General features: G+C 63.7%; 1 protein-coding gene across 7 annotated transcripts in view; it reads right to left on the bottom strand.

Annotated features, from left to right (window-relative positions):
- PPARGC1B (PPARG coactivator 1 beta) overlaps positions 1-18,215 on the bottom strand; it is a 101,897-nt gene that overhangs the window by 7,584 nt on the left and 76,098 nt on the right. For 4 of the 7 annotated variants that reach the window (XM_021085008.2, XM_085015085.1, XM_085015087.1 and 1 more), the window contains exons 3-11: positions 16,945-17,160; positions 14,350-14,466; positions 11,400-12,546; positions 10,386-10,422; positions 9,899-9,972; positions 8,082-8,871; positions 4,996-5,071; positions 3,175-3,296; positions 418-572 (exon numbers count right to left, since the gene is read on the bottom strand). In XM_021085008.2, coding sequence (XP_020940667.2) covers positions 418-572; positions 3,175-3,296; positions 4,996-5,071; positions 8,082-8,871; positions 9,899-9,972; positions 10,386-10,422; positions 11,400-12,546; positions 14,350-14,466; positions 16,945-17,160 — 2,734 coding nt within the window. Of the gene's footprint in view, positions 1-417; positions 573-3,174; positions 3,297-4,995; positions 5,072-8,081; positions 8,872-9,483; positions 9,973-10,385; positions 10,423-11,399; positions 12,547-14,349; positions 14,467-16,944; positions 17,161-18,215 lie in introns of all 7 variants that reach the window. The other 3 variants (XR_002342022.2, XR_014839149.1, XR_014839150.1) reach the window with 2 other exon arrangements.

Genomic DNA, 18,215 nt, shown 5'->3' with positions numbered 1-18,215 from the left:
GCTCGTTCCGAAAGGGTGCTTCGCGCTTCTTCGCCGACTTGTCCCCACAAGAGGAGAAGGCGCGGGGACAAGGCCGCTGCACTGCAGCCCATGAAAGGACCCGGGGCAGGGTCCCGCAGGATCCCGAGCGGCCAGGGGGGCAGGGGCCATGGTTGCGCCAGGGCGCTGGGAGCACAAGACTGGCCCTTCCCAGAGGCCCCCACAGGCCTCATCCCTTTGGCACCAGTCCTGGCCCAGGACGAGACAGACCAGAGGCCGGAGGAAGGTGGGGACGGCGGCCGTCAGGCCCAGGGCCTCCATCAGCACAGGGACCCCCCCGGGCGGGGGCCGCGCCCAGAGGGGGCTCCAGGTGTCAATGCCGGAGGCCACGGCCCCTGCGCCCGGGGCTCCACTGGGATGTGCGCCCCACAAACTCACCGAAGTCGGCGTAGCGGGGCCAGCAGAAGCGCCGGAGGCCCCCGGAGCTCAGCGGGAAGGAGGGCTCGCTGCGCCCCCGCAGGGCCGCGCCCTTCCGCAGGGACAGCGCCGCGTGCTCGGAGCGCCGGTAGGTGACGAAGCCGCACTTCTCGCCTCTGCGGGGAGAGGACCAGGGCAGAGGGTCAGCAGGACCCCTGTCACTGGGCGCGCCCAGAAAAGCACCAGGACTCGGCAACCCTGTCTGTCACCTGGTCCCGGGGAAGGGCTCTAGGCTGACCCACGCGAGAGACGACAGCGGGAGCAGGCGGGGTGCCGCGGTCTGCAGGGGCCGGTCGCCACGCACCGTCTCCCACGGTCTTCAGACCCCCGAGAGGGGGGACCACGGTCATCCCACCCCCGACCCCCCCGGGGAGAAAACAGCTCTGCGAGCTCAGAATTGGCCCAAAGGCAGGTGGCAGAGCGGGGAGCCCAACTCAGGCCTCCCGCCACGAAAGCGGATGCGCCTCGCCCCCCACCCTCCTCTCATCACGCTTCCCATTTTCTGGGATTCGCCCCACCCCCGCTCCATCCTACCACTCCCACTCCCTTCAAAGGCAGCCTCGGCCACCACTTCCTTGGCCGCCCATGCGGCCGTCACCTCCCGAGGACGGCAGATGCGGATGCCCGCTCAGCATGCGCTCCCCTTCCTCTGATGACAGAGCCCCGTGCTCAGGTGGGCTCAGGGTGCCAGCTAAGTCCCCTGATGGAGGACCTCCTGGGCCACAGTGATTTCTTCAGGGATGAACCCGTCACCCAAGGCAGAACCCCAAAGACTCCACCCCATGTGTTTGCTGGAACCATGGTGGGGGGACTCCTCCTTCCCTGGGTAGGAGATGAGCTGCGAGCCGCAGGCAGCCACTTTGCTACCACGAGGGAGGCCCGCCCAAGGAGGTGCCAAGGTGAAGAAGGGAGTGGAAAGTCAGGCCTGACACACACTCAGCTGTCACATCTCCTGTCACCTCGGAACCGGTCGCAGGTGGAATCCTTTTGCCTCTTTCAATGTCTGAGCTTTATGAATGCTCTTTAAATCGTCACAAATGAATTAATCTTAGAGATTAATTTCCTTACCTGTTTTTACATGTTATCTCACTTGATATCCTGAACTGCAGAGAAATTTAAATAGTTCTATTTGTGTAAAGACTCCTTATTTTTAATTTATTTATTTTTGCTTTTTAGGGCCACCCATGCAGCACATGGGGGTTCCCAGGCTAGGGGTTCCATCAGAGCTGCAGCTGCTAGTCTATACCACAGTCACATCAGCGCCAGATCCAAGCTGCGTCTGCAACCTACCCAGACTGACGGCAGCGCCGGATCCTTAACCACTGAGCAAGGCCAGGGATCGCTCGAACCCGAGACCTCATGGATCCTAGTCGGGCGTCTCCTTTGAGCCACGACGGGAGCTCCTGATGCCCTGCCTCTTGAAGAATGACTCATGTTCGACCACGTGTGCACATGTTGTCCTCACCCTTCCTGTCACAGGACCCCGGCTTGTTCCCACCCCTCGGCTGCTGTGAATCACACCGCTAGGAACATAGATGTGCGTGAATCTCCTCCGGACCTGACTTCGGAGGCTCCCGCTGTGGCTCAGCGGGCTCGATCCTTGGCCTCTCAGTGGGTTAAGGATCCAGTGTTGCCATGAGCCGCGGTGTAGGTCAAAGACGCGGCTCGGATCTGGTGTGGCTGTGGCTGTGGCCTAGGCTGGCAGCTGCAGCTCTGATTCAGCCCCCAGCCTGGGAACCTCCACATGCCACGGGTGCAGCCCTAAAAAGACAAAGCAAAAGATCTGGCTGTAAATTCTTTTGCCTGAATACCCAGAAGCGGGATTGTGGACCAAATGGTAAAAATCTACGTTTCCTGGTTGGTGGGCCCTCCATGCTGCTCTGCACAGCGGCCGCACCACTTTGCACGCCCACCGCCAGTGCACAAGGGCTCCTGTTTCTCCTGTTTCGGTATTTTCTGGAACCGCCCTGAAGGACATGAGACATGTAAGGATTCTCATGGGCAAACTCTTCTCTCACTGAAGCTCTGAAATATTATTACATTAGAATCTTAAAACCTGAATAACTTGTTTGCAAACATAACAGGAGATCCTTTGGGATGACTGCAAAATTGCAAACATAACGGGAGGTCCTTTAGGACGGGTGCGAAACCAGCAAAGCTTTGCTACCTCAGTTGCGCATTTACACCAACCTACTCCTGCTGACCTCGACAGCTGGAGCACCGCTGCCCTGGGTGAGTGAGGAAAAACCTGGCTGCCTGGCACAACGGAAGGCCGGACCACTGGACCGCCAGGCCGGCAGGTGCAGAGGGACGGAGGGATGGAGCAACGTGGCTTCAGGGAAGAGACCGCCACGCAGGCGTCCCTTCAGGCCCCAGGGCCGGTCGGCAGCCCTGAACCAGGTCTAGGGCGGAAAACCGAACACCGACACGTGGGCTGCAGATCTGGCTCTGCCACTAACTAGCTGCTCGGTTAACCTGTCTGTGCTCCCCAGAGGACAGTGGTGGCCAGAGTAGGCACACCCATGTGACAGGGAGAGAGCGTACGGGAACCGCCTCCTCGCTGAGCCAACTGGCAGTACAGGTCGCCGCCGCTCCTCGGTGGCACAGCTGCGGGCGGCCCCTTTCTGCTCCTGAGCCCGCGGGAGGTCTGTTCTGCAGACGGCCTCCAGCCCCCATCATCTTTGCCCCCCACCCCAGCCCCGCGAGCGCCTGCCTCACCTCGTGCTCCTGGTGAGCACCTGGCACTCCACGACCTCGCCAAACACCTCGAAGCGCCTCTTCAGTTCGCGGGAGCTCATGTCGCTGGCGAGATTGCGAATGTACACCACGCGGCCTTCGCCCTGCCCGAGGGGGACAGAGAGGGACTGGTTATCACCGCCTGGCTTCCTGGAGCCCCTCAGGGACGGTCCCCAGTCCAGGTCACCCGGCTGAACGAGTGACACCAGCTGGGGCTGGAGTCCGAGAAAAGACAGTGCCAGCATCCCAAGGGACCTGCCTTGAGGGTCAGCGGGGGACGTGGCCCCAAAGGAAGCGACTGCTCTGCTTAGAGGGATGATGAGGGCCTGGAGGACAGCAGGCAGGAGAACAGCGCCATTCATGCAGCTTCTGGATTTGCTCTGGGCCTGACTTTTTCTGGTAGTGGGGGGGGGAAGGGAACAGGCGAGACGAGGGCCAGGCCCCTCTGGGAGGAAAGCCATGTGACAGGGGCAGAGGGCTTGGAGCCCCCACTGTCCTTGGTTTTGCCAGGATGCTGTGTAGACACTGTAACTAAGAGGGCACCTGCATGATGCCAGGCCCCTGGAGCCGCCAGGAGAGGGAGCGGTAGAAGCCCCCCCACAACTACTCTACCACCTATGACTGGATCCAGTTAAAGCCACCGCCACCCGAAGACACTCTGATTTGCTAGAGAACCTCCAGCTCTGTTCCTGTGGCTGGTCCGGACAGGCCTTCTCCAGAGAGGCTAACGGCAGTGCTTCTCCAGCGCCCCTCCTGTACCATGGAGGGCCTGCGTCCACTCGCGGGGGCTGCGCACCCCAGCCCAGGACCGCCAAGGCGCAGCTACGACGGCTGCAGCAACGCCCCCCGCCCTCCGGCGGCCACTGCCCTCCCAAATCCCCCGCGGTGGCTCCGTTAGCCCAGCTCCCTCCAGACGACCACAGACACACAGCCTCCTTCCAGTCAAAACAGGACCGCTGGAGATTTAGTGGTGATGCGATTAGCGCCACAGCGGGCCCCACACCTGTAATCACAGTGTTTACGGCTCAGGTGACAAGTCTGCTGGCTCCCTTCCGGCCCAGCCACGCGAGGGGGTACCCGTCTGCCTGTTTGCTGTGTCACCCAGGGCCTGGAGCAGTGCCAGGCATGTCACCACTGCAGAACGGCCGCGCACGGATTCCAAGCGGCCTGCAGCACAGCACCTGCCTGCGGAAAGCGGTGGGACCCTGGGCCCCGCCCCTGCGCGGAGGCGACGTGGGGCGGGGTGGGGTCAAGGGTGGCTGCCTTTCCCTTCCTTCCTCCTGCCAGCGAGGGGCGGGCTTTAGCTCCGGGCAGCCCTGGTTGCAGGGCCCCGACGACGACGGGCGCTTTTGCGGCCAACTCCGGGGAGGATGAGGGAGACGGGTCGGGACGAACGGACCGGCTCTCGTAGTGCCGCAGCCCCGATCAAGCCGGGGGGACCCTCAGAGCTACAAGGCTCAACTCTGTGCACACGCGAGTAAACCGATTCTCAGGGAAGCGGGGAGCGGCCCGCGGTCGCAGAGACGTGGACCAGGGCTGGTCTGAGGGCCGCTCGGGGCTGGCTCTGCCCCCCGCCCCGGCCCTGCCAAGCCTCCGATCTGAGCCCTCACCTCGCCCACGGCTGCATGTTGCCAGGGCCCTTTGCTGCTGCCTGTTGGCGACGCTGTGCTCTGCTAAACGCGAGATCGAAGTGTGCTCTGCAGGCCTGGAGACCCTCAGCGGGCTTGGGCCCTCGAAGGCCTGGCATTTCCTGCCGCCCCTGCTCACCCCCATTCGCTCGCTCCGGGACCCCAGGTCACTTACAATGGCCTTTTCCCGCCGCTTCCTGGCGTGCCGGCCGCCTGGCGTTCCGTCTGAACACGGCCCTCTGCTCTCACATCTGTCAGTGGACAAGCAAAGCACAAGCTCTCACACTCGGCGGGGACCAGGGCACGGGCGGGGCATGCGAGCTCCAGGAGCCAAGGGGCGCTTCTCTGGCTTCCTTGGGACTCGGTCCTGCGGGAGCCCGGCTTCCCCCGCGGCGCGGCCTCAGGGCTGCATGTGCCGCTGAGCGCTGGGCCTGACTCGTGCCCTCTGCCGGCTCCTGGGACGAGAGGGGCTGGCCCACTGCAGGGCTCGTCATGACCCTGGGGGACCTTTCTGTGCCACTAGGGCAGAGGGGCCCTTTCTCTTGCTCGTGGTATTTGACCCGATGAAAAAAATCCCCCAGGGGAGCTCTCTGCTGGCCTAGTGGTTAGGACTTGGGTTTTCACCGCTGCGGCCCGGGTTCAATCCCCAGTCCGGGAACTGAGATCCCGCACCAAGCCGCTGCTCACTACGGCCAAAAAAACCAAACAACCATGAGGTCTTAGGCTTCCTCATTTTCCAGATGAAAACTCCGAGGCCCGGGTTCAATAAGAAACTTGCCCAAAGCTAAACGGTGGGGAAGCTAGAGCTAGTGGGCGCTCTGCAGATGCTGGACTCTGCTCTCCCTCCAGCGGCCAGTGTCCGGCCAAGAAGCAACTGCTACCGCCACAGCCAGGGCGGCCCGTGAGCTAATCTGCCCGGTTGCCGGGCGCAAGGAGGTTTCTGAGAGCCACAGGCCAGCACCCTGCTGCCCCTGCACACGGGGCTCTGCTTCCAAGGGCCAGGCTGGAGGGGAAGGAGCACAGCGGCCGGCCCGACTCCGATACACACTGCCTGCTCCCTGGGGGTAAGGGATCCCATGAGCAGGGACGGAAGCAGGCTCTGCCTTCAATTCTGGCTCTGCCACCCCCCTGCTGGGTGACCTTGGGCTGGGTGCTGCTTGCCTCTCCAGTCCGTCACCTGTAAAACAGCGGGAATCCATGGCACCCCCTCTTCGGCCATGCGGGAGGATCGAATCAGAACAGGCCACAGATGCGTGGCCCAGAACAGCTCACCAACTGCTGACTATATTTCTCTACGGAAGCCCTGTGAGCCTCAGCTTTCTCATCCATTAAATGGGGAGACGCAGCAGACTCCCCTCCAGGTGCACTCTGAAGTTCAAATGGGGCAACAGAAAGGGACGGACGTGCAAACTTTAAAATGCTATTAAGTGGGAGCAGCAGCATCCATCTGCAACAGGGCTGGCCGTCCCCCCCGGAAGAGCTGAGAGTGGCTGGAAGACACCGCAGGGCTGGAGGTTTGCTATTAAACCCGCCTCAGGTGCTTCCTACCGACTGAGGTCTGGTGGTGGCATCACAGGTAAAGAAATGCTGATCTGGAGAAGAGGCTGATGACTGGTTTCACAAGCTTCTGGCCACCAGGCTGTGCCGGGCCGCTGAGAGCAGGAACCCAGGGAACCAGCTGGCTTTCTCCAGTGGCAAAGCCAGCCAGCCCTGCACTTGGCCCCAGAGTGAGAAGAGGAAAGTGAGGCTCCAAGGGGGGCTGCAGGGAGCCCCCAACTCTTTGCAGGCGAGCCCATGGGTACAGGCCCTAAACAGATCAGGGGTTTGGGGCACGGAGGGGCAGAGACGCCCCGTCGCTTGTGAGCCGTGCTGCAGGTGGACGCTCAGAGCGACCCCGGGAAAGAACGCTCAGAGGGGCCCGGCCGAAGGCGCCCTGACCACTCATCCTGGCTTACGACCTGGAAGGGCTTTTAGAGAAACTGGTCAAAACGAGTTTGCGTTGAGGAACAGACAGCTCAGGGCTTTGGCGCATCAGTGTCTGCGAAGCCCAGAGAGCCCCCAAAACTGAACGCCCAGCTAGATGCGGTCTGCTTCCATTAGATTTTCAGTTAAGAGCTACTGGCACAGAGTAGCAAATACAAAGCTGAATTTTCCCTAAAGTCTGTTCCGATCACCTGAATTCTGTTTCTCCGGAGCACGGCACTCTGGCCGTGGCGTTATTACCTGCAAACTGGTGAGAAATGGAAATTCTCCACTGCGACCCCCAGACCCACAAAGCCAGACCCTCAGGAGGCGGGGGCCAGCCTGGGGGGAAGGGTGACAAAGCCCTCCCGGTGACACAGCTGCAGCGCTCTGCACCCAAGAGCACCATCTAGTGGTCCCCAGGTGCACCGCGGGCACAGGGCTTCGAACTTCCACCCACCCTTCCCAGGGGAGAGCCAGGACCGGCTGTGATCAGAGACAGAAGCAACCTGTCCACCAAAATATGCCAGACCGCCAGGGTTTCTGCCCAGCTCCCCACGGACTTCAGGCCTGGCTCCTCCCATAGGCTCCCAGCGCCAAGGTGAAAGAGCTCCGAGGGGGCGGCTGAAGGCGAAAGGCGCAGCCCGAGACATGCAGATAAACCTGCTGGCTGGTGACATCCGGGTCTTTTCTTAGAGGGCAGCTTATGCTCATCTTTCCCTACGTGTGAATGTCACACAGGTCCTCCATCTGGCGTTGTGCGGAGCCCTGGACAGCGTGGGTTTGGACTCCACGGGCTGTTGTCTTTTAACCCCGGGATTTTTCCGACAGTAGACACTACAGTCCTGCACGGCCAGCAGCTGCTGAACCTGCAGGTGCGGAGGAACCTCAGACGAGGAGGGCAGACACTAAGTTTCTGACGCGATTTTTGACCGTGGGGACGGCTGGAGCCCTAACGCTCAAGGGTTGTTCAAGGGTCCGTGGTGTGTGTTTACCCAAACCCCATCTGTTTACAAGCAGAAAAGCAGAAACGGAGGAATCACGGGTCAAATGCATTGAGCTCTAAGGCCCCCAAAGGCCAGAAAGTGGGTTTTCTTCTTCCTCGGGGCCCAGAGATGGGCCCCGGGACTGCCACACAGCAGGCTTTGCTGGGCTCCGGAGGGGCCCACGGCGCCCCCGGAGGCCACCTCGCGGGCTCTGACCAGGACACAGGCCACTCGGGAGACGCAGCCCTGCTCCCAGGGCCTCCCTGTCCCGACACCTTGGAACCGGGGGTCCGGAGGCCACCACCCTCCATACCTGAAGGTCCTTCGTGTGGCCGGCGACCGGGAGCGGCAGGATGACGAGCTGGAGCTGGAGCGGCTGCGGGAGCAGGGCTGCCGACCGGCCTTGCCCAGGGGGCTCTGGTAGGGGCAGTGGTCGGAGCGAGGGGGGCTGACCCCCGAGTCCTCTTCTTCATCGTCCTCCTCCTCCTCTTCCAGGAGGAAGCCGCTCTCGCCGCCGCTGCTGCTGCTGCCGTCCTCGAAGACCGCGTCGTACTCGGGGCTCTTGCAGGAGGCCCGGTCCTCGTCCTCCAGGGCCGCCTCCAGGACCCCAAAGTGCTTGGTGAGGCTGGCGCGGATCTCGTGGTCTCTCAGCAGCGCACTGTCCTTGCTGGCGGCCCCGATGTCGCAGCCGCTGCCTTCCTCCCTGCCGGAGGCTTGCGCCTCAGCCCGCGGGGCGCCTTGCTGGGGCCAGTCCTCGGGGGGAGCCCCAGACGGCTCCCAAGACCGCAGCACCTTCCTCTGAAGGGCGCCTTCGGGCTTGAGCACCTGGCAGTAGTCGTGGTCGCCAAACGAGCAGGAGAAGGGGCGCTTGTGACCAGCCTGGGAGGCTGGCGGGGCGGTGACGTGCCGCAGGTGGGACAGGAGCTCGCGCCGCTCTGGGTGCTTCTTTGGCAGCGTGTGGGCAGCGCCCGCGGCGGCCCCGAGCGGGAGGCCCTCCGGGGGGAGGCGAGGAGCCGCGTCTCGGCCCGGGCTGTGCTTGACGTCCGGCTTGAAGGGCTCCTCATCCGCGGGCTTGTACGGAGGCGTGGTGGGCGGGGTGAGTCCTGCTCAAGCAAGAGGAACGACACGTGAGGCAGGGACAGACGGCCTTCCCGAGGGACCCCGAGACCCTAGCCTGGGACGGCGGAGCAGCAGCTTCTGTGTCCCCACTCCCCCAGCCCAAAGGAGGGCAGGCATCACTGATCAATCAGCGCGCTGCCGACCCCGCCTAGACGTGGCCTGGGGCTCCTCACAGTCCATCGGCAGCGACTCGGAGCGGGCACGAGGGAGAACCCACCTGCCATTCCTCCTGCAGCCCGGCAGTGGGAGCCGAAGCCCTCAGGTCTCCCAAGACCTGTCTTCCTGCTCCGTCCTCCACAAGCCCTCCCTGATGGCTGAGGTCCCCCCACCCCGTGTGCAGGTGGGGGGGGGGCAGGCGGTGCAGGGAAAACCTCCCATCTGGATTTGACCACCCCAGGGACCTCGCGGTCCTGCTCCTGACCTTGGCCTCCAACCTCCCCAGGCACCAGAGGGCACCTGCCCAGTGCCCGAAACCTCTTCCTCTCTGGGGCTCCCGAAGCCCACAGGATCCGGCTGGAACCCACCAGCCTGGCGTCCCTCTGGGCCTCTGCTCTTGCCCGACCCCCGGGTCTGCCGCAGACCCACCCCGGGCACACCTCTTGCTCCTCTGGGCCCCGCGTGTGCTCGTGCTCCTCCCGTCCGTCTCTCCGACTTGACCCCGCACGCCCAGCTCAGATGCCTGCTGCTCTGGTACCCTGAGCTTCCTCCCAGGCCACAGCCTGGCCCCCGCCTGCCCTTCGGCCGTGTTTCTGCACAGCCTTTGGAAAGAGCGTGTATCAAACAGCACTTGTCGTGGGGAGGGTCCGTTGGGGCTCCTTCGGGAAAGACTCATGTCTCTCTCTTTTTGCACCAGGTCACGTGCCAACTGCTGGCAGCTGAGCGAGCGGCTGAGCCCAGGCCCCGACTCCCCTTGTAACGCCCTCGGTGTGTATCTCAGGACCCAGTGCAGCCTGTGCAGTGGCGGCAAGGCCGGCTCGATGGGGCAACCCAGCAGCCGAGGCCCCGGCTCACCTGCCGTGCCACACAGCTCCACTGCCAAGGTCTGCTCGCAGTTCTTCTTGCCAAAAGGAGGGTCACTGGTGGGGCTGGGGAGGACAGGAAGGGAGAAGCCAGTTGGCGGCACGTTCCGCCTCCCGAGACGACAAGGGGACATGGGGACAGACTCTGCTCTGCTGCCCATGAGAGAGGGGCAGGGATCCCCCACACCAGCTGTCAGAGGACGTCAAAGCCACAGAGCTCTTTCAGGGGACACGCGCGGCCCGCCTCATCTGACAGCGGAACACCTGAGACCCACCGAGAAGAGACTTGCCCAAAGCCACGCGGGCTCTCAGCTTCCCCCGAGCCCGCAGAGACCAGCTTCTCAAGACAGAATCCCTTCCAAGGAAGCCCCGCGTGGCCATGCGGGCAGGGGTGGGGACCCGGCCAGGCGCGCGGGCTGATGAGCGCCTAACACCTGACAAGATAAGGAAAAACAAACCAACGATTTCTAAAAGTCTACCTTTGCGACAAGGCCAGCATGAGGCACCTCGGAGAGTCTGAAAAGAAGAAAAAGAAGCAAGTAAGATTCCCCAACATGGCACTGCCAGCAGATGTTTCTCTCTGGAGGAGCCCCTGCACTTCACAGCCTTGAGCCGCTGCCTTCAGGCATGTGACCCAAAAGCCTCTGCCCTTTGGGGGGAAGGGCAGGAGCAACTGCAATCCACGCTCATCGCGGCGGCGGCTCTACGGGTGCCAGGGCGACCCCTTCTGGCCAACCCGGGTAGTGCTGTGAAGCCCGTGGCCACAGCGCAGGGCTCTGCCCGGCAGATGCACGGCTCACTCACTAGCTCAACTGGCCTCCGTTTCTGTGTCTGAAAACAGGGATGCCAGGGCTCCCTGCCACATGGGCTTCCTGTGAGGTTACAGGGGACGATCCGAGGGGTCCCAGCCCGAGGCCAAGCACGGAATCCATCACTGCTCTGTTAGTGACGGCCACTACCCTTGCCACTTAAAGTTCAACCCCGCCGTGGAGCTGACTCTACCCACACGCCTTCTGTCACATCGCCACCCAGGACGTCTTTATTTTTCAGAACGCATCTGTGTGTCTACTTGGCCGCACCTGCAGCATGCGGACGCTCCCGGGCCAGGCATCAAACCCAGGCCGCAGCAGGGACGCCACTGGATTCTTAAGCTGCTGCGCTACCAGGAAACTCCCCCTAGGAAGCCTATTGAGAGCCCTCATCACAAGCTGTAGTTGGTGCCCTGTTCTGCTTCCTCTTCCATTGCCTGTCTCCCCACTGAAACACAAGCCCAAGCGGGAGGGCGCTGCCGCCCCTGGTCCCCGAGGGGTGCCTGGCCCACGCGTGGCGAGAGACCCAGGCGAGTGGGTGAGGGCTGAAGCTCTGCCCAACGAGCCCACCACACAGGAAGGGAAGCTGAGAGCCAGAGAGGGAAGGCCCTGCCCAGCCCCGGGCCCCTGGGGCCTGTGCAGCCGCATCCGCCACAACCCGTCCTTGCAACCGACTCCGACTACCTCTGGAAGGGAGCTGCGGGCAGCTGGGGTCCTCCTCCGTGTCCCCACACCCGCTCTCACAGGGGCTCTCCAGGGCCGGGATCTGGGGTCCCCGTGGGAGCTGCCGGTCTTGGCCACTGTCCTCGTGCGTGGGGGTGCCCAGCGCCCCCTCCACGTCGCAGGCATCGGGGGCCAGGCGCAGCGAGGACAGAGCCCCTCGGGGCTGCTCGGGAGCCGGCGGCTCATCAGTGAAGGTCAGCCAGGGGCCCAGCTCAGGGTTCAGTCTCCTGGAGCGCCGCACGGGGCGCACGGAGCCCTCGCGCTTCCTCCCCAGCTTGGCCCACGGCAGGCCTCGGCCCGGCCTTCTCCGGCCCCACTCCTCCTCGTCCTCGTCCTCGTCCTCCTCGTCCTCCTTCTCGTCTTCCTCCTCCTCCTCCTCCTCTTCGTCCTCCTCTTCCTCCTCTGGCTGCGGCCTGGCCGCCCGGCCAAGGTGCCCTCTCACTTCCAGCCGCAGCGGACGCAGGCTGGGTCTGGGCCCGGAGCTCCTGGGTGAAGCCGCGACCCTCACCTCCTCCACGGGGGACGGGTGGCCTGCGGAGGCCGGGCTGTCTCGGGGCCGGGGCGCGAGGGAGGCGTAGACAGGCGTGGCCAGGCGGTAGGGCTTGCTGACATCACAGAGGACATCTTGGGCCAGCAGTTCCCTCAGGATGGAGAACTCGGGCCAGGCGGCCTTGGGCGGGTGCGGGGGCCGCGGCCCGGGCCTGGCCGCCTTGGAGAGGCTGCGGCAGGCCTGGGGGGCTGGCTCCGGGGCCCGAGCGGGCAGCTTCCTCTGCGGGAGGCAGTAGGCATGCATGTAGCGAATGAGCTGCACCATGGCCTGCGCGTCCTCCTGGGGAACCTGGGCGCCGGGGCCGGCCTTGCCTGGCGCTACAGAGTCCCGGGGAGAGGCTGGAGCCGGGCGGGGGCTCGGGCAGTCCTCGCCTGCCTCCTCGTCCTCCTTGGCCGGCAGCCGGGGACTCGGGGCGGGTGGCGGTGGCGGGCCCCTATCGGGGGAGTGGGCTTTAGCCCGGGGGCAGGAGGGCGCCGAGGTGAGGTGCTTATGCAGCTCCGTGCAGGCCCGGCTCTGAGGCTGCGACGTGGGGGCCTTCCTGTCTTGGGTGCTGTCCGTCTGGAGGGGCAAAGAGGCCAGAGTGAGAAGGGCGGCCACACTGCTTCTCCCCACTGCCCACCCTGCAGCCTCTGGCCAGGCCCAGCCTGTCTCACCAGCATCGTCGAGGTGGCCAGGCTGCCCTACTCCATCCCCAGTTTCCAGCACGGGGCCTGGCCCCGGGCAGGGCTCAGGCGCTGAGGGACCAAGGGCCGGGCAGCCTTTAACAGGTCCCCCAGCTCTGGGTCTCGCGCTCTCCAGACTGAAAGCCCCGCTCTGACTAACGTGCCTCAGCGAGCGCCAGGAAGCACGTTCGCGGTGGCCTGGGAACGGGCGTGGGAACAGCGATGAACCGTAAACAGGGGCCCTGGGGAATGCTCCTGGGGCCATGGAACTGTTCTAAAACTGGACTGTGGTCACGGCTGCACGACTCTGTACATCACTAAAAACCACCGGGCCACGCTTCTGAAACAGGTACATGACACCTGCATAAAGCTGTTAAAAAGTCTGTCACGTCCCAGTGCCCACAGGGTGAAGGGGTGGCCAGGCGTCCAGGGGGTCTGGTGATCAGGCCACAGCCAACCACCCTTTCCAGCCTCGTCTGCCCCCCGGGGCCTCGCTGCCCCTGCAAACATCTCGGCTGGGGCCAGACTGGATTCCAGGGTGTCACACGCCCCTGGGTGCCTCCTCGGCTTCCAGGGGCAGGCTGGCTCACGGAGCAGCTTAGCGGCCACCCCCGATAGGACAGGACACGAGGGGCGGGCCTCTGTTTGGGGAGGTCAGCGGGACACGTGGGAAAGGGGCACAGGCCGCTGAGAAAGACGGCATCCCGATTCCGCCCCGGGATGTGAGCCTGGACCCGGCAGTCCCCTGCAGCCGCGTCCGGGGACAAGAGGCAGGGGCTGGGTGCAGGCTTGGAGCTACAGGGATGCTGGCAAGTCACGAAGCTCAAGGAGGAAGGAGGGACCCGCTTCCTTCCTGGGTGTTCACGCAAGAGCGGCCAGCTCTCTGGCAGCTGCCCCAGGAGCAGCCAGACTCCTTGGTGTCACCTCCACGGCGCCGGCAGGGATCTGAAGCTTCAGTCTGTCAGCTCATTACAAGAAACGTCCAGGAGTCCCCGCTGTGGCTCAGGGATAACAAGCCCCACAAGTAGCCATGAGGACGTGGGTTTGATCCCTGGCCTCACTCGGTGGGTTAAGGATCTGGCACTGCTGTGAGCTGCGGCGTAGGCTGCAGATGCGGCTCGGATCCTGTGTTGCCGTGGCTGTGGTGCATGCAGGCCGGCAGCTGACGCTCCGATGGGACTCTTAGCCTGGGAACCTCCGTATGCTGCGGGTGCGGCCCTACAAAGGCAAAAAATAAACTTCCTGAGGGCAGGACACCTCCTCCTGGGTAGCTCTAACTCAGCATCAACAGGTGCCTGACCCCGAGGTACAGGGGACCCTTGGACAATGTGGGGTTGAGGGAGGGGGAGACCGGCCAGGCAGAGAACCCGCTTATACCGAGTGGGCAGCCCTCGCTCGCTCTCTGCGCGTCCTCTGCATCTGCGATTCAGGCCACCGCAGGCTGCGTGTGCCCAGCGTGCACCACGGACAAAAGCCCCGAGGAAGCCGACCCGTGCAGGTCAAAGCCAGGGTGTTCAAGGGTCCACTGTGCATGGAAAGTCCAGGGCTCCTTCTAGAACCCCAGACTGGCCTGGATCTCAAGCCGTGCCCAGCACGTCGGTAACAAGGGTTGTAGGAGGAGCGAAGGGGGGGCGGGAAGTGGGCTGAACCCCGAGAGCCCTGGAGGCGCGGGTGGGTCTGGAGGCACGCGCGGAAATACCTTGACACCAGGCCGCTGGCTTCGGGACCGGAGGCCTGCCTGGCGCCAGGCGGTCCCCTCCTTCTGGGAGTCGGAGGTCAAGGTCGGGGAGGACGCGGCGAGGAGGAGTTTCTGCAGCTGTGGGAGAAGTGGGGGGGCGGGGGCTGAGCTGCAGCCAGAGACGCGGAGACGCGCGTGGCGGCGAGACGCCCTCGGCGCCACCCAGGCCCCGACCCCATCGGCCGGGACCAGGGAAGAGCAGGGTGGGGGGTGGCATTTAACCACCTAGACTGTGCTCCCGGTGTGTGGGGCACAGAGAGCAGGCTGTGCGACTACCTCGAACACACAGAGTATTCCCAGAAAGTGCCACCCTCTCTGCCACGAACCAGTTAATGACCCAAGCGGAGTCCCTGATTTTGAGCAACGTCGGCCCATTCTACTGCTGAAGTAGGATGTGTCCACTTGATTCGGACCCTGCATGCGCTCGCCGTACAGACAGACAGACAGATTCACACGAAAGCTCTGCACTCGGGCGCCACGATGGCTCTCTGGTACGGGACTGCAGCTACTTCCTTCTGTTGTTTTTGCTCATTCACATTGGTTTAACAATTAGTTTCTTACATTAAACAAGTGACAGAGCGCACAGATTCTCAGGGCCTTGCTTTTTCCTTCCTCTGGCCACCCCCATGGCATGCGGAAGTGCAGCGCCAGGCGGGATGCTCACTGCGAAAGCCACTTACTACAAGCCACTTGTCACAAGGGATAAGTAAGTCTACTGGAACACAAGGAAATGAAAATATGAAAATGCAAGGGGTTTTTGGCCACGCCCACAACATAGGGAATTCCCCAGGCCAGGGATCAAACCTGTGCCACAAGAGCAACCTGAGTCACAGCAGGGGCAACAACAGATCCTGGACCCACTGAGCCGCCAGGGAACTCTTCTCAGGGCCTTTTATAGCACTAGGGTGTGCTGGGAGTCTGGACGGTGAGTCTCCCCGAGCGCCCAGCCCAGTGCCTGAAGCGAGTGCCGTCTAAGGCAGAGAGGGGACCACTGGTGACATCAGGGGCTGCCGTCTGCTGCTGTGAGGTGCGACCTCTAGAGTCCCACACGGAATTCCGCTCCTTACTCCCGGTCGTGCTGGGACTGCTGCTTCAGTGGCATTTACTGAGCCACCGCGTTGTGCCAGGCCCTGCTCTAAGTGCGTCCGTGTATTAGCGGCTGTGGGCCTCCCGCCCGCCGGTAAGAAGCAGCACGACCCACACCCTGCCTCGCAGGCCAGGAAGCGAGGCAGAGAGAAGCCAGGTGCCTACGGACGCGTCCGCATCCAAACCCAGGCGGTGGGATTCTACTCTGAGAGGAAGCACGACCCTCACTGGCCAAACGGAGGCGGGAACAAGCCCACTCTTGTGTCCAGCACAGACAGGGCCTGAGCCAGCGGCCCCTTCTGCTCTGGGGAACAGGAAGGCAGCAGAGAAGGAGGAGGGCCTGGCCCCAGAGTCCCAACACCAGGGTTCTGGCTGCTGTGTGACCCTGGGAGGGTCCCCCTCCCTTGCTGGCCTCATTTTCCCAAGATGCACCTGACACCCCCAAGGGCCTACCCAGCTCTAACGCTCCACCCGCCGAGACCCCTTCCAGCTCCAGTGGGCTCTGGGGCATCTTGGCAGCCCCCCCCCCCCCCCCCCGCTGCTACAGCGCTGAGGTGAGGAGCCCACGACAGGCGGGCTGAGCTGGACGTCAGAGGCCAGGACAGCTAGGCTTTCGGTACCTTCAGCCCGAGTCAAGGGCAGCCGACCCCTTCGGAATCTGGGAGAAGCCGAGACCTCTCCCCAGAAACCCGCGGCTCCACGTATGGGGCTCCACATTCCACATGCCCTCGGGAGCCCCTCGCTCCGGCTGGAGTTGGAGCCGGTCCGAGCTCTTTGGAGGACGAGCTGGAAGGATTCGTCCAAACTGATGAAACACCCCATGGCCTGAGACCCAGGAATTCCTGGTCTAGGACACAGGACAGGCCTGAACGAGGACCCAACTACGACGACGAAACAGCGAAGGAGCTGGAACAGGGAGGGTTTCTAACCGGCAGAGCGGTTAAGCCAGATACGGTGCGTCCTTACGAAGGAACATTATGTAGCCGACAAAAAGGATAAAATAGCACCATCTCTGCTCATCTGGGAGTTTCCAAGACAGGCCCGTTCACCGAGCAAAGCAAGGCCAGAGCAGTAGGTGACGGAGGCTCCCTTTAGCGGTTAAAAACCCCAGGTGGAAGGGGACCGCCACGCAAGAGATGGGTCGGTAACCATGGTTACCTCCAGGGAAGGAGAAACAATTTTGAGTTGGGAAAGGAGGTTTTGCTTTTAACGATTACCTCGCGCCCGAGTGTTTACTGCGTGTGTGTGTGTGATCTTTAGGAAAATGCTTGCATTTAATTGCAACAGGTTTACACACACTCGGGGTCGATCCAGGACAGGCCCACGGAGGCCTCCCAGGGCCGGTCTGGGTGTCTGCCGCGAACCCTCACCCCTGCAGGGGCTGGACCTGGTTCCCTGCACCCGCCGCCCCTGCCACCAGACACCACATCCCAGGCCACCGCCATCCCTTCCGCTGAAACCGGTTCTCACCAGCGAGAGCTCCTCCGCCTCAGGGGCCGGGCCGGGGGCCCCCTCCGGGGCGGGGCTGGGGGGCGCAGAGGAGGGGGCGGGCGACGCGGACGCGCAGGAGGGTGAGTCTCCATCGTCCAGGGCTGGGAAGGCGGCCAGACCCACGTCATCTTCGGGGATGTCACCCAGGCTCTCCGTGAGGGCCGCCAGCAGCGCCTCGTTCTCGCTGTCGATGATCTGCGGGGAGCAGAGGACGCGGCTGCTCAGCGCCGGGGCAGAGCCTCGGCGTGGAGCCTGCTCTGCACACCCCCGCCAGCCCGCTCAGGTCCCTCGGGGCGCAGGGACAGCAGACGCCGCGGGACGGAGCGGGGCGCTCTGAGCACCACGCAAGTGCGCGAGCAGGCAGCCGGTGGTGACGGGCTCCCAGGCTGGGCTCTGGGCTCATCGGCATGTCACCCCAGGCCCGGGGCTGGCCACGTGAGGGACACCGGTCCCCTCCTCCAAGGTCAGCCACTTCACTCCACAGCCTCCCGCGTCCAAACCCCTGGACAGGGCCGAGGCTGGTCTCTGCTGCCACTGGCAGCCCCCCGCCAGCCTCTCCGACCCTGGGGCCCAGCAGGTGGTACAAAGTCTGGATGCTTCGAGGTTCGAGCGTGACAGGGGCAGCCAGGGGGCAGCTGCAGAACAGCTGGCGTCCCCCCGCCACTCCCAGGGCTTGCACCTCGGTCACTCACGGATGGGCATCTGGGGCGGTGGCCACAGCCAGGCCTGAGTCCACGCTTACCCACTGCGACAACAGGACCTGCTTCCCGAGAGGACGGAGCGAGGTTACACATGTACGACGTGCAGGAAACAGGGCCTGGCGCTCAGCAGCACGTGTCGCCGCGGTTATCACCACGGCTCTGACTGCTCTTACTGCTCCTGGGACGATGGTGGCCACCCCAACACTGCTGTTACTACCACCAGTACCACCAGTACCACCCGTGTTGCCACCACGTCTGCGACTCCTCCCAGGGTGACAGTGACGACGATGGGGACGACAGTGGGGGTGGCTGATGGTGGCCGTGGGCAGTTCCTCCCCCCCCACCCCCCCCGCCAGCACACACATCCTGAACGCTGCTCTGTGCCCGCTGCTGTCTGGGCACTGGGGATGCGGCCCCTGCCCTCAGGGAGCGTACCCTCCCGCGGAGCGAAGAGTTAAACAAGGACATTTCAGAGACGGAGATGAGAGAGCCTGGGAAACAAACGCCAGGAAGACGACGGCGCCGCCGCCCAGGCTCTTGCAGCCGTGG

The sequence above is a fragment of the Sus scrofa genome, chromosome 2, assembly GCF_054392235.1.
Source record: "Sus scrofa isolate SSC_HxYL_T2T_F1_AM1 chromosome 2, Sscrofa_HxYL_maternal_Yorkshire_Landrace_v2.0, whole genome shotgun sequence".
Classification (NCBI taxonomy): domain Eukaryota; kingdom Metazoa; phylum Chordata; class Mammalia; order Artiodactyla; family Suidae; genus Sus; species Sus scrofa.
Note: the sequence above shows the minus strand (reverse complement) of the source record. Positions and strands in the feature narration are given on the sequence as shown.